The following is a 14,350-nucleotide window of genomic DNA, read 5'->3' on the forward strand; positions in this document are numbered from 1 at the left end:
GTGGACCAGAGAGACCCTTTGTAAAGATACTGTGGTGGAAAGACTTGACGGTGGTGGCTGGGGCTGGGGAGGCGGTGGGGATGTGGGAAGGGCTGGACTTGAAGGCAGTGTGACTCAGTTTGCTGATGGATCTTACCTGAGCATGAGAGGAAGAGGATGAGCTTCCCCCACGCTGGACCTCAGGGCGGGTACGGCGTCTGTCCTCACAGGCAGATGGCATTTGTGAAGCTGGGCTGGTCTTCCCAAAGCGCTAGCAGGTTGTTAGGCACTCCGCCTCCCCTTTCCTCAGTGAGGGGCAGCAGGCCTTCCAGAGGGGCAGAGAGGTAGGTGACATGGCCCGGTTTGTACTCCAGAGCCTCTGCTCTGCGGTGTGGCCCACGCAGGTTACTTACCTTCTCTGAGCCTCAGTTCTCTCGTCTCTAAGCTGAAGATATGCTCAGACCTGCCTGGAAGAGTCAGGAGCTTCCCTTGAGGGCCATGGGACAGTGCCTGGCACTTTTCTTCCCTTCCCTCTTCACAAAGGGCATTTGTATTTGGGAAGCAGGACTTCGACAGAGACTTCCATGATCTGCCCCGTCTGTCCGTGTGAGGTCACACACACCCGGGCAGGATGCTCCGCCCTTCAGCAGCCCCCGGAGTCCTGCTGGGCCGCGTTGCGGGCGGTCACAGAGTTGATGTCTGCTGGGCAGGGGTCTCTGGTGACCAGGGCTCCTTGGGCTCTGCCCTGGCCCACCCCCCAGGGCACCCCTCGCCTGGGTAGGTACGAGCTCTTCCCTGCCCTCCCAGGTGGTGCCCTGCTCCTGCTGCTGCTGTTGGCCTTTGGATATCTCTCAGAGACCCCCAGGCATGCGGGACGTGACTGTGCTGGTGCCTGCGGGCCAGACTGTCCTCTGACAGCCAGGGGTCGCTTCTGCTGGGCCTCAGGGGGGCCGTGAGCTGGGGCCGGTCTGCATTCCTCGCCAAAACATCAAGGTGCTGGGCTTAACTTGCTGGCTGTCACACCGGAGAGCCCGTGAGAACAGCAGGCTTGGCCTCCTGCTTCTGAGGGCCACACAGAGATCAGACGTGCCTAACAGAGGCCATTTCCAGCAAACAATAAATACCTACGACAGCCATCTCTCCGTCCTATTTTTGTCATGACGTTCTGTGCTGAAGCCTCCCCTGGGGTCTCCCCAGAATGACTGGCACGACATCAGAGTCTGGTCCAGCCCTGGCTGCATGATTTTGGGGTTTCTCATGGCTCCCCACATGCACCTACTGCTTACAGCGGCCATTTCTGTAGGCCCACCCCTCCCCCTCCTTACCGGCCCTCTCTCTGTGCCCCAACATGCAGACGGGGCAAGTAAGCAGTTAGAGCCCGCGGACGGAAGGGGACAGAGAGAGGCCCGGGGTTGAGAGAAAGGCCTTGAGCCCCTGAGATGGTCGGCATCCCTCATCAGGAGGGAGGCAGCCTGGTGGCCAAGGCTCGGCTTGGCTGAGAAGCCCCGGCGCTGAGAGAGAGTTCCACAAGTCAGACCCGGGACGGGCTGTGTCAGAGGCTGCTTTGGCCGGACTCCGAGCGACTGACCTTCAGGCGCCTTGAGGGAGAGTTCAGTGCTTCCAGACCCCCATTTCAGAGGGTGGCTCTGCAAGGCTTGCTGGAAGCTGGGCCGAACAAAGCTCGTGTGGGGCCGGTGGCGGAGGTGGGGGAGAGTAGAGGCAGGACATCCCACTATGGTTCAAGTGTTTTAAATGCCCTCAGGCCGGAGACGGAGCCACCAGAGGAGAGGCCCCTGAAGGCCCTTTTTAAGGAAGCGGATTCTAGGACGCAGAAGTAGAGCGGAGTGTGCGGCCTGGGCCGGGGAGCTGCGAGGTCGTCTCAGGCAGCGCCGAGTGACCCCCCTGAACTCTGCACATCGTCCGCAGCCTGGCCTTGTGCTCTCAGATCACCCGTGTTCGCTCAGTGTGTGAGGGGGTGCGGGCTGGTGCCCAGCTTTCCCCAGAAGACCCTTCACTCTCTTAACTGAAGGGGAGTCTGGAAGGTTTTCAGAGGAAGTTGAGGTGAGAGGGGTCCCTCAGCAGGACTGGCCTGCACTGTGCACCCAGGAGAGTCCCGGGAGCTCAGGCTCACCAGCCTCAAGGCCCCACAGAGTCTGCTCCTCTGGTGTGGGCTCCCCGAGTCGGACCTAGGGAAAGGGGAAAAAGTGGGCTCTGCCTAGACTCACTCTGCATCCAAGAGACCCGGGGACGGTCACACAGGTCAGGCAGGGCCTTCCGAGGGGCAGTGTGGGGGACAAGATGTGTGTGAATAAGGGACAAATGAGCCGGCATGTTTTTTTTAAATAGGGGGTGGAATTTCTATGTTTCCTGGCCTTTTGCTCAGATGCTTCCAAATCCCAGAGAGAAATCACTCTGAGGAAAATTGAGGCCAAGGCTGGTCCTAACAGGAATAACGAAGCAAACCAGGTTTGGGGTTGACCTCAGCCACGTTCCTTACTCCAGTGATACCTTCCCACGGCCCCACCTACCTGAAGGCAGCAACTGGATGGTATTTGTGAATCCCAACCTGTGGCGGGTGTGAAGTTGGTCTTTTTCTTAACTTTTAAACATCAGTTTCCTTCCTAGTCTACAATCAAAGCTCACCTCAGGAAAATGTAAGATTACCTCATTCACACTGGGGTATACACAAATAATAACAGCTTAGAGCATTATTTGCTGAAAGTGTTCTTTCATTAAAGCCTTATTTGTGCAGCTTTTTAAAAGAGAAAAATGAAATGTTACCCTCAGGTATCATTTCACATTGTATCTATGTAGAAAGCCAGTTGTGGTTGTGAGGTAGACTAATGAGGGTGTGTGTGTGTGTGTGTGTGCACGTGCGTGTGCACGTATGGAGCAGTGCGCTGTATGAGCACCTGCACCCCTCATCCCGGCCTGGGACAGCGCCCACCTGGTCAGGGTCCCACAGAGCTGCCTCTTTGGATTTCATGTGTTCAGTTGTTCTGTTTTCCTTTGCAGGGTTCTACGTGCAGGAGATGGCTGATGCGAGCATGGCCAAGCTGTACTCGGGGCTGCTGGGGGTAGGGGATGAGATCCTCGAGGTGAATGGGGCCAAAGTTGCAGGGCTGGGCTTGGCTCACGTTAAGGAGCTCCTGGCCCACGCAGAGAGCTTGTCAGTCCGTGTGCTGAGGCAGAGACCTTTCCCTCGGTGACCCAGGGCTGCTCTTGCCCTCACTGTCGCCCCCTCGGCTGCCCTGACCTGCCCCGGGAAGGATGGCTGGAAATGCATTGCATGAAGCTGCTTCGGGGACAGGAAACAGGTCATGGTGTCGTGTAGCCCCTTGGCTGTGGTGGGGCCGCTGGGATGGAGCACCTTCGGGGGAGGGCGGGATGGTGTGTTCTGTTTAAGGATGTTAATTGATGCTGAACTGGGGACAGAAAACATGGATCTCCTTCCGTACCAGGAGTGGTGTTAGTGTCCTTCTGTACCTTTGTTGGCAGGAGGAGGAGAGAGATTCAGGGGTACTTGGGTGAGCCCCCAATTATCTCCTCACCCCCAAGTCTCATCCCACTCCCGAGCAGGGACTCCCCCAGCCTCCACACTCCAGAACCAAAGAAAGTGCTTGGTCCTATTGGCCGTGAACCTGCCTTTAAAATCTCAAGTTCTTCATGTCCCATTTGACACTTTGCTCTTTTTCCAGAAATGGGTGAAGTGTCCTAATGTAACAGCCTTATAGCCATTGGCCCTATATTCCAAACCCAAAACTGGAACATGTGGTCTGGCATGAGAGCTTATCTGGTAGCCAGAATATTAAGAATCTCTGGGAAATTTTTGTGATATATAAAGTTAAGGGGGAAAAAATGAACCAGAGACCAAGGTCAGGGAAGGGCAGCTGTGGCCAGTAGGTCTGGCCAGCCAGCCGCTCCCCCACAGCCCCCTGCCCTATGCCTCTGCCCAGGGTGGGCGCTGGCGAGCAGGGCCTGCCTGCCTTCTCTGGTGGAGTGTGGACACCAGCTGCAGCTGGTGCCAGGCTGTCCCCAGCCACATGCTCTCTGCCCAGATTCCCTGGTGGCCTCTGTGCGTGGGCCGGCAGCGAGTGCAATGACAGGGTACCGGCAGGGGGATGGGCGCTCCACCTGGGGGCTTCCCAGCTCTCAGCCCAAAGGGTTGGGACTCTCTGGGAGTAGATGGCTGTGTGTCAGTCTTAAATTATTAAAAAGCAAAGCTGAAGCTTCTCTTGCTCTGAGTCTCTAAATTCTGGGCTGGATGCTCACTTGACCTTGAATGGCCTAGAATAGGGGTCTGGGGTGGGGGAAGAAGGACGGAGGACGCGGGCACAGCAGTGAGCTGTGTTGGGCCTGCCAGAGGCGAAGGCCGGCGTTGTTCCCTGGGGTTGGGGTGACAGCCAAGGTAGATGCAGAAGCTTCCAGAGACAGTCCTCGGCTGGGAGAGGAGCCTTGGGCAAGGTGCATTTCTGAGCAGAAGACGAAATGGAGCTAGGGGCTTTGGGTAGGTGATACTGGGGGATGGGGGGGCAGGGATTGCAGAGGACAGCTTCAGGGCTGTTGGTAAAACACACAGTCTTTGCTAAAATGAGTGTCATAGTGGCTCTTAGTGGGCAAGGTCACTGAAAGGCACTTGTGGCCTGAGGGAAAGGTGATGAGGGGGGAGGCAGACAAGCCTGTATAGTGTGCTGTGAGAGATCTCGCTGCAGGCCTAACCTGCAAGAGCCAGTTAAAACCCCTCTTTACTGCCCCCTGGAGGCTAGGGGTTGAGGCGTGCTCCCAGGGCCCCTCCACACTATAGAATGGGGAGACTGAGCCACCTGGGGGGAGGGGGCAAGGCAGGTGTGTGGGAAGAATGGGGAGGCTCCAACAGGGGAGCAGGGGAGCCAGCAGACAGGGGCATAGTGTGAAGAGGGTACTGGGACAGCTCAGAGAGCAACCTGGCCCCCAAAACTTGGAAATGGCCCCATGTCAGAAACTACAGTCATGGGGAAACACTGGCAGCTCCTGTACCCCAATTTCTGGCCTGGAGGTCATGAAGTTTCATGTTGAATTAAAGCTTCTAGGGACAAAGGCACTTCTCTTTTTTCTGCACGGTGATCGCAGACAGCATGCCCTTCTGGCTCCAACTGGGAAGAAAGGGAAGAAGGGAGCTCCAGCTGGGTCGAGGCCCTGGAAGGTCTCTAAGGAATCCTGAGCCGCTGCTTCTATTACTTCCTGGGGACAGGGCCAGGCTCTCAACACATCCCACTCAGTTCTTAAAAAACAGACCTGCTAGATATGTCCTTTTCCTTTACACAGATGGAGATCCTTTAAAAACCCACGGGACATTCAGCCCTGGGATCTCTGACGCAGGCCCACTCCTCCCGCTGCTACCCCTCCCACACACACCCCTACTCCGGGAAAGCCTTGAAGAGGGGGGTAGACACTCTGGACCGTGTGGGAAGTAGATGTGCATTTCTTGACTAAAGTAGTGCCGGGGGCCCTGAACTGTGTGGGTGGGAGGGCACTTGGATTCCTCCAGACCCCTGTCTGACCGTCCCCATCTGCTCTGCCTGGGAAGCTGCTCGCCAGGTCAGCCTCTGTCACCCACACAAGCATCAGAATGTTCCTCTGGAACCAAGTGCATTCCTAATGGAACCAAGTGCATTAACTAGGCGCCAGGCCCTAGGACAGCAGTTGCTCAGGATGATGAGAAAACGGCCTCCAGTGGCCGCCGTCCAGGGTAGATGCAAGCACTAGGCCTGGTGTGGGCGGCTGAGCAGGTGAGGCTGGCCCCTGACGCAGCCTGGAGTGATCAGCCACCTGCAGGGAAGGGAGGCTTACCAGGAAGGGCACCTATGCAGGGTTTTGTGACATGGGTAGGAACTTACAGGAAGGATGAGGGAAAGGGCACAGAATAGACAGCAGGTGCAAAGGAGTGGTCTTTTCCTGTGTCTGACTTATGTCCCCGCTGCCTCAGGTGACTGGTAATCTGTGTCCGGATCTCGCTCCCCAGGAGGCAGCAGACGCTGGGACTACGCAGAACAGAAAGAGGCTCCAATTTGGGCCTCACACATGACAACATCCTTAGGGTGACATGGGGGTGGGAAGCAAGGGGAGAAGCCAAAGCCACGGGGTGCGCTGGCCTGGGAGGGAAGCGCCGTCTGGGCTGGCCGGCTCCCGCCCTCGCCTGTCACAGCGTTTCCTCTGGGCGCCTAGTCCCGGTGGCCAAGGGGCCCGCGGAGGGCGAGTGCACACCTCGCAGGGCGCGGCCTGCGCCAGGAGCCCTGGGAGCGGGGACGGAACCCGGTCGCTGGTGAGCGACCAGGAGGCCACTGTGCGCAGGCAACCGCCCCGCGCCCTCCCCACCAGGGTTCTCTGTTGGGAGGTGTGTGTGACCTCCAAGCCCCGCGGGTCCCGACAGTTCGCAGGCGGCCGGCTCTCCGTCCGTGCGCCCTCCCTGCCACCCGGCCGCCCGGGAGGTGTCCTCCTTGCCCGCCTCCCGGCCTCTCTCGCGTGCCTCCCGCTCTTCCGCCGTGGTCCCTGGTCCTCGTGCTGTCCCTCCTGGCCTCGGCGGGGGTCGGGCAGGAGACGGGGCTCTGGGCGCAGTGCCCCGCCTGGCCTGAGAGAGCCGCAGGGTGACTGCAGCTGGAAGTTTGCCAGAGGCTGGGGGCGTCTGTGTGTGTGTGTGTGTGTGTGTGTGTGTGTTGGAGGGGGTTACCCGCCCCCTGCCATCAACACACGCAGGACACCTTACTGGGCACCGGAGGCCAGGTAGAGGCTGGTTCCCCCTTCGCCCTCGAGGGGCGCAGGGCTGGAGGGGGTGGGGGAGGAAGGTGGAGGGCCCAGAGGACCCACCTGACCACGCTTGGCTGGAGCTGGCCAGCGGAATGGGATGGGAAACCAGGTGACTCAGGACCCCCAAGCTTGGCAGGGTCGCTGGAAGGGAGGGAGTAGGAATGGCGACTGGTGTGTGCAGTGTCCCCAGTCTCAGGCAGGACAGAGAAACCACAGGCAAGGCTCCATTTTGGGAAGTCAAGGTTAATTCAAGGGCCTGCAGTCTCTATACCATCTCCCAGCCTGCTCTGTCTGCTGGACAAATAATCCAGAGCTCTGTTGGGGATTCAATTCTGAATCCTTCCAGCAGCTCTTCGAGGGAGGGAATACTTCTCTCTGGGTTACAAACTAGGGCCTGAGATCCAGGTTAAATTACTTACCCAAGCTCACACTGCAAACTAATGGATGTTGGATTTGAACCCAGGCCTCTGCGACTCCCATACCTTCATGCATCCTCCCTCCTGGGACCCTGTGGGGCTCACGTTATCCGGAGGCCTTCCAGCACCCCTCCTGGCCCTCACAGACGGCCCCGGCACCTGGCTGGGCCCACCCCATCGCTGACCTTCACCAGGGCCGGGCTGAGGGGTTCACTTCCACTTTTCTTCAGGGAACTGGCATTGGCGCACCCACCTTTCTGCAGGGGAACAGATCGCTTTTCAGAACAGTGTTTCTGATGCAGGTGTAACCCCCACTCATTGGTCACAAAATTGGTTGAGACCAACATTTAAAAGAACATCAGTGCTTTGCACAAGCAAGTGTAGGTTTTGTTTGGGAACTGCCTCTTCCAGGGATGGGGGTGTCCTGAGTTGTAATTTATTTTTTTTTTTAAAGATTTTATTTATTTATTTGACAGACAGAGATCACAAGTAGGCAGAGAGGCAGGCAGAGAGAGCCGAGGAAGCAGGCTCCCTGCTGAGCAGAGAGCCCGATGCGCCCCCAGAGTTGTAATTTAAAGGGTCGTTAAGACCCTGCTCCAGAGTACTCCAAAAACATGCCCTCGGGGCTAAGCCTGGGGAGGCTGCCTCTGCCTTCTGATACTCCAATCTCTTTGGGGGGCAGGCTGCCTCAAGAGGCTACAGAAACCTTCCTGGACTGAGTGTGCCTGGCCCCCAGGGGAAGAGGCATCCTTGACCCTACATCCTCGTCGCCGAGAGGCCCGTGTCCCAGGGGCACAGTATGATGATGTGACTGGACTTCCCGCTCCTCCAGACTGGCCTCGGTGCGGTGGGATTCGCATGTAGGTATGTATCGGCAGGAGCTCAGGCTGTTGGTGCCCTGATCTGGCCACACCTGGACCCGCACACTCACCCACTTCAGGCTGCATATTCATGTGCCCTTGTCCACGATGGACTCCTTGGCAGCCTTCAGAAGCATCAGGGGTGCCTATCCTGGGAGGCGCTCCAGGACACCTGCATGCTGACTTGGGCCCCCTTTCCTTAGTTCCCATATAATCAGATACAAGCGCTCTTTATTGTGGCTCTTTTCAAATACAATTTCTTGCTTCTTCTCCACCAAACTCACCTGGCAACAACTGGACTTCCCTGGTCTGTCTCCTTAACCCACTTCCCACCCCAAGTCCCCAGGCTGGTTCTGGAGCTATTCAGAAGGCCCTGCTGTCACCCGATCCCCTTCCTCCCCTTCCCCCTCCCTCCCCAGCATCCTCTCTGAAGTTTCCCTCCTTCCTATAGAGCCAGAGCACCTGCTTAGAAATGGCAATAGCCTTCCTTGGCAAGGAGCTCTGCCCAGCTTTCTCAGGCTGTGGGCTTGGCCAGGTCGGAGTCCTGGGCCCCGAGGAAGGGGCTGCTGGCGTTGGCTCCGAGTCTCTGCCCACGGAGCCAAGCTTCAACAGCTGCCCTGCCAGGCCTGGAGGACATCCGGGGCTCTCCTGTGGCTGCCTGGCTGCCTGCTGGGCCTGCCTTTGTCTTGTCCTTCTGCAATCTGGGCTCAGGCCCCGACTCACAGTGTGGGGCTGACGTTAGGGGTCTGGCCAGGTGCCAGGTGCTGGGGAGAGGCCTGCCCTGCCCTTGGGATGCCCGTGTCCCTGGGGTGGAGACAGCCACAGCTGCAAAGAGACAAACCAGTGTGCCAAGGGCTACAATGGAAGCCCCAGGCAGGAGGCCCCGCTCCACCTGGTAAGCAGAGAGGCTTCCCAGAAGAGCCCGCCGTGGGCTCACCGGCCTCCGTCTGAGCTGTGGTGTTACCTCAGGAGCAAGGAATGCTGGCAGCCACGGGCGCTCACAGCGGCGTTCGGATGCCACAACGCTGCTTCCCCACCCCGGGCGCCTCCGATTGCATCTCCAGTCTTTTCTGAGTTCATTAACGAGTTTGGCTCACTTACTTTTTGCACATTTCCAGCCAGATAAGAGCTCTGAAACATTTTATCAGCAAGGCTAATCTGCTTGAGGTCCTTGACGAGTAGACTTTGTGGACTGCACAGCGGGCACATAGGGTCAGAGACATGGTCACATCCAGGGTACCCGGTGTCCAGGTTTCAGCTCCAGTACTTCTAGTTCAGAGCTTTAACCCAGCGTGGACTCATACTACAGCTTTTTTGAGTCCTTGTCCTCGCCTCCACTTGACCTCTTCTCAGGTTCGAAAGACGCCTTCCCGAGATGCTTGCCTCCCCTCAGATCTGAATGGTGCCTTTTTTGTCTGAATGGTGGTTGACCTCGTAAGGGTCCGGTCAGACCTGGGTTCTCATCCTGCCACTTCCTCATGGAACCCTGGGGCAAATTCTTAATTGTTTCGTACCTTTTTTCAGGTATAAAATGGGCCTTGACAGGTTTTCCTTCGCGGGGTTGTGGGAATTAAATGAAGACATAAATTTCACTCCTCACCGCATCCCAGATGCCTTGGCTAAAGACCTGCCAGCCCATCAGATGCTCATCAAATGTTGGTTAGAATTTCAGCTGCTAATTCAATATAAAATTTGAGAAACTTTTTTCTAGGAGTTGATGATCCCTTCCCAGAGGGTGACCAATCCTTATGTGGACCTCTGTGAAAGCAGACAGGATGCGTCTGATGGTGTGGTGGGGAAAGGGAAAGCCATCACAGAGGTCAGAAAGGTTGGATCTGGATTTCTCCCATCCAAGCTTCTGGAACGCATCCCCTGCTGGGAGACAGATTTGTGGGGATATCTGTGCTCAGACCCTGCCTGCATCTGCACCAAACGGAGGGGTCAATAATATTCTGTCATCAGTGTCACTTGGGGAGGTGTTTCCAGATGAGGGAAACCTCAGACATGCCACGGATCAAGGTTTATGGATCTGAACTATGTTCTCTTGGATGGTGCAACATGATGGCAGCATGGCCTTCCCGTCCTATGAGTTTAATTTGTGCCTCATGTCTTGTCTTGTATTTTCAGAATTTTATGTAAGATCTGTAGCCAGTGGGGACCTTTTGAAAGACAGCAAATCACTCTTTCACTGCACAGCAGAGCCAACAGTGCCGTCAAGGTGCTGGTCGGTCCAGAGCCCTCAGCCTTGTGAGGGGGTGGGTTGCTTTTCCCCTTGTCCACAGCACAGTCCACGTTTCCTCAGGCTGGGGTGGGGGATGAGTTGCTTTCATCAGGGGCACACATAACCATGTCTTCCTCCTAGATCCCATCCTCCTCAACTATTAACTAGAACTCTCAAAATAAGCCCTCGTTTCCCTAACAAGGCTGGTTATAAGTTGGTTTGCGTCAACCCTCCTCACTGTTACCTTTGGAGTAAGTCAAAAGACTCATGAAGCGCTGATGTCCCAATTTCTGTGCTCAGTGCTGGGGGCACGGTAAGCGGCTCTGCCTCTCATCAGCTGTGTGACCTTGAGAAACAATACTTGTGTTCTAGTTTCTGCACCTGAGATGGTTATTAGATGAGGAAACCTCACTATTTCATGTAGCCGTTTTAAGTCTCTGCAGACAGAATACCTAGAACAGTGCCAGGTGCACAGAAGGTGTTCGGTTAATAGGAGTGAGGATGATGATGACAGATGGAATGATGAAGGTCTGTGTCCTTAAGGCACTCATGTAGCCTCGTGACCTTGTCCCCACACAGAAATGAAGGCAGGTTCTTTCAACTGCCAACTGGGATGGCCCATATTGTTGTTGGCCAACACTTCAGTGAGGGGGAAATAAGACTCAGTCTTGCTTCTCTACTCCCCACACACTCCTTGTCCCAACTGAAACTGTGCTGTATGATATTTTGGATATACAGTGTGCTTATTTGGGGGTTTCATAATTCATGTGACTTGCCCAACCAAGGAAATCACAATTTATAATTCAGACCTTCCAACAGCCACACACTTTCCCAGCCCCAGGTGTATGCATATGTCCGTGTTTATTAATGGGGGCAGAAGCTGGGCGCTGTGTGTAGGTATGAAAGGAAATAAAAACAGAGACAAAAGCCAACAAAACAATGACAAGAACAAACAAAACAACAGCCCAAGACAAAGGTCATGGTCTTTCCATTTCTCTTTTAATACTGAACAGTAGTATTCTTTGTACAGCTGTAACATGATTTCAAGAGCAGAAGTAAGAAACATTACTGATAGACTCCAGGGTGTAAAAATACCACTTTGAAAGACGGCTAGTTGAGATTTTTCTTACACAGTATTTTTAAAAAGTTTTCAAGTGTGTAGTGTCATCAGTTTGTTTAATGTCAGAATTACGCGCAAAGCTGCAGAAGAGGTTTTATTATGCAGGGATGGTTTACTGTAGCCTAAATTCCACAACGCAGTAGCAGTGATTCTGAAACTAGACTGGGCATCAGAACCCCCTTGGAGGGTCTGTGAACGCCCCAGAGACTGTGATACAGCAGGGCCGGTGAGGGGTGCCTGAGAACCTGCATTTCTAGCAAGCTCCTGGGCGATGGCTGCCTAGGCTGGTCCCACACCGCACTTGGAGACCCGGCCTGTAGAAAAAGCAAGATGCATCTACCTGTGGTGAGGAGTGTCGACTGGCACCAGGACCACCAGGCTCTTCTCATGGGGACTAGCAGGGGGATGGGGGGCACCACCTGGAAGTCACCTGGGCATCTGCAATTCTAATCTTTGATCTCACTTCTTTAGTTTGTACCTTCTAGTTATTTAAAAATGAAACACTGTAGGTTATTTATCTCTCAAAAGACGATTCCATGGTTTAAAGTGGCTGAGTACTGCCAGGTATTACACATTTCATTTTTTCATTACACTAATTTCTGATTGCATATGAGCTAGTGAAAGCGTATTTTTCCACTTAAAAAAACGAATCCACAATCATTTACAGCTTGCTGTCTTTGGCCCTTTCCTAGTTTCCAGGCCACCCTCACCCAGGACATTCTCCCAGCCTGGGTCAACCTAGGACGGAGGCACATCAAGCTTACAAGCAAGTTCCAGTAACTTATTCTACTGGGAGGCACCTGGCTTTCTTTTCCCGAGGACTAGGACGTCTGCCTCTCCCAGGGCAGACTTCACCTACAGGGTTGCAATTTCCAGCTTGGAGCAGGGTCTCAGCTAAAACCCACTTCCTGCGGAGCAGAAAGAACAATGGTTAATGTGGTCTCAGCCCAGGGCTGACGGAAAGCCTGGCCTGTGTGGCGCATCGGGCCGACACTGAGCTACACAAGGTCCGAGCTACATAAGGTCCAAGCGCTCAGCGAACAGTGAGGCTGGGGGTCTTATTTCTAACATCCCCTGGATAATTGAGTGGCTTCTGGGTTCAAGAACTCCTAACCTTAAAAAAAAAAAGAAAAAAGAAAAGGATAAAATACACTTTCTCACAGGTCCATGCCAAGCAGCCAGGCAGGTGACTGAGACAATCACCGTCTCAGCAGAGTTTCGGTCTACACAGCCTTGGGGAAGGGCATTTCTGGACAAAGGTCACATGGGAAGGAAAACAGCACCAACACATTAGCTTATGTCGCAGGGAAACCAAGTTCTTTCTTCCCCGCCTTGCCACACACCTGTATCGTAAAGAGACCGGAACATAACGAACTCGCGCCTACAGGTAGACGGCATCAACAGGGCCGGCCCGCCGGAGCTTTTGAAGCTTCAGTGTTTATCCAAAAGCAAAAAACATCAGATGGTTGGGGTGAGGGATGCGCACGACAGGTCACTACCGGCCTACCTTGTTATGTCACCGAGGTCACTTGTCCCAAGCTGTGCACGAGCTCCCTGGGGCCCAAGTCCAGAACACGGTGCAGCAAACATTCCCCGTGTCTGTGTGGGGAGCGTGCTGGGCTCGTCCTAAAACAAGAGGATTGAGCTGAGTGGTCCGAGCCCTTCCAATGGCGCAGTCGGCAACGCTGACCCCAGAAGCCAGCCAGCCAGGGGTTCAGCCCTGCCGTGAGGGACCGGGCCCTGAGCCTTAAGAGCGGGAGCCTCGGAGGTTCACTGCACGGCTCTCCCAGGCTGTCCGAACGGCTGTTCTACGCAGAATTCTCTGGATTTTCTGGACCTGACACCTGAGGGCAGCTTCAGAGTGTCACAGCAAGGGACCTAGGCGAGGCCGGTGTCCACACTGCGGGCCTTGCAAGAGTAAGACCTTCTCCCTTGAAGCGCAAGCATGTCTGTGAAGGCGGGGTGGGGAGGGGGGCGGTAAGGACAGGACACGCTCGCCTGGTGACGCAGCTGTCCCTGCTCAGACCCTGGGAGAAGCCCGTGGCTGTGCCCCCGCTGGGCCGCTCACGGGGCCGCCATCTTCCCGACCGGACTGGTCGGCGACAGCGCCGCATGTCGGAGGTCTGCGAGCCCTTGGGTTCACCTCTCTCTGCTCTTGGTGAAAAAACATGCTCTTCAAAAATGTTATTCTTTTTTTTTTTTTTTAAAGGTTTTATTTATCTATTTGACAGAGAGAGACCACAAGTAGGCAGAGAGGCAGGCAGAGAGAGAGGAGGAAGCAGGCTCCCTGCTGAGCAGAGAGCCCGATGCGGGACTCGATCCCAGGACCCTGAGATCATGACCTGAGCCGAAGGCAGCGGCTTAACCCACTGAGCCACCCAGGCGCCCCTCAAAAATGTTATTCTTAAAAAAAAAAAAAAAAACCTGGCAGGGAAAGAAATGCCCGCGAGAGGAAGACAAAGGGGCGGGTCGCGCACGGCACGGCTCCCAACTTCCGCTCTCGGGCCGGCCCGCCGCTGTTCCGCTTCCGAGTTCGTCCCGCCGCCTGAGGTGAAGCCGCGCGCCGGAGCCCGCCGCGCTTCAGGACCGCTCCCGCGCGTCACGCCGGTCCCAGATCCTCAAACGCGACGAATTCTCTAGAAAGGTAACGGTCGCACTTTATAGCCAGGGAAATTACCAAGAGAGAGATCTTGGCTCTGCCGCCGTCGCTTACAGAAGGTACCGCACTTCGCAGAGACAGATTTCTGTTGCAGTCAGACTAGATTTCTCTTCACAGCCCCGAATCTCACGAGGTGAGAAGGAGTGGGAGTTGCCAAGCGGTTGGCTACCAGACCCATCAGTCTGTTTAACTCTGGCTAGAAGCGGGGGATAATGGGCAAGCTCCCAAGTTTCCTCCCTTGGGCTCTGGCGTGAGGATCCTCGTGCGGCTCACGCGGCTGCGACTCCCAGCGGCCCGGGGCAGCGGGCGCCA

At 55.5% G+C, this 14,350-nt stretch overlaps 1 protein-coding gene across 7 annotated transcripts in view; it reads left to right on the top strand.

Annotated features, from left to right (window-relative positions):
• The window catches only part of KIAA1614 (KIAA1614 ortholog), a 38,074-nt gene extending 33,867 nt beyond the window's left edge, over positions 1 to 4,207 (top strand). For 4 of the 7 annotated variants that reach the window (XM_044267227.1, XM_044267230.1, XM_044267225.1 and 1 more), the window contains one exon: positions 2,995 to 4,207. In XM_044267227.1, the coding sequence (XP_044123162.1) occupies positions 2,995 to 3,188 (194 nt within the window). In that variant the 3' untranslated portion in view covers positions 3,189 to 4,207. Of the gene's footprint in view, positions 1 to 786; positions 1,116 to 2,994 lie in introns of those variants that run through there. The other 3 variants (XM_044267229.1, XM_044267226.1, XM_044267231.1) reach the window with 2 other exon arrangements.
• Positions 4,208 to 14,350: the final 10,143 nt, after the last annotated feature.

This window comes from Neovison vison, chromosome 10, assembly GCF_020171115.1.
Source record: "Neovison vison isolate M4711 chromosome 10, ASM_NN_V1, whole genome shotgun sequence".
Taxonomy (NCBI): Eukaryota; Metazoa; Chordata; class Mammalia; order Carnivora; family Mustelidae; genus Neogale; species Neogale vison.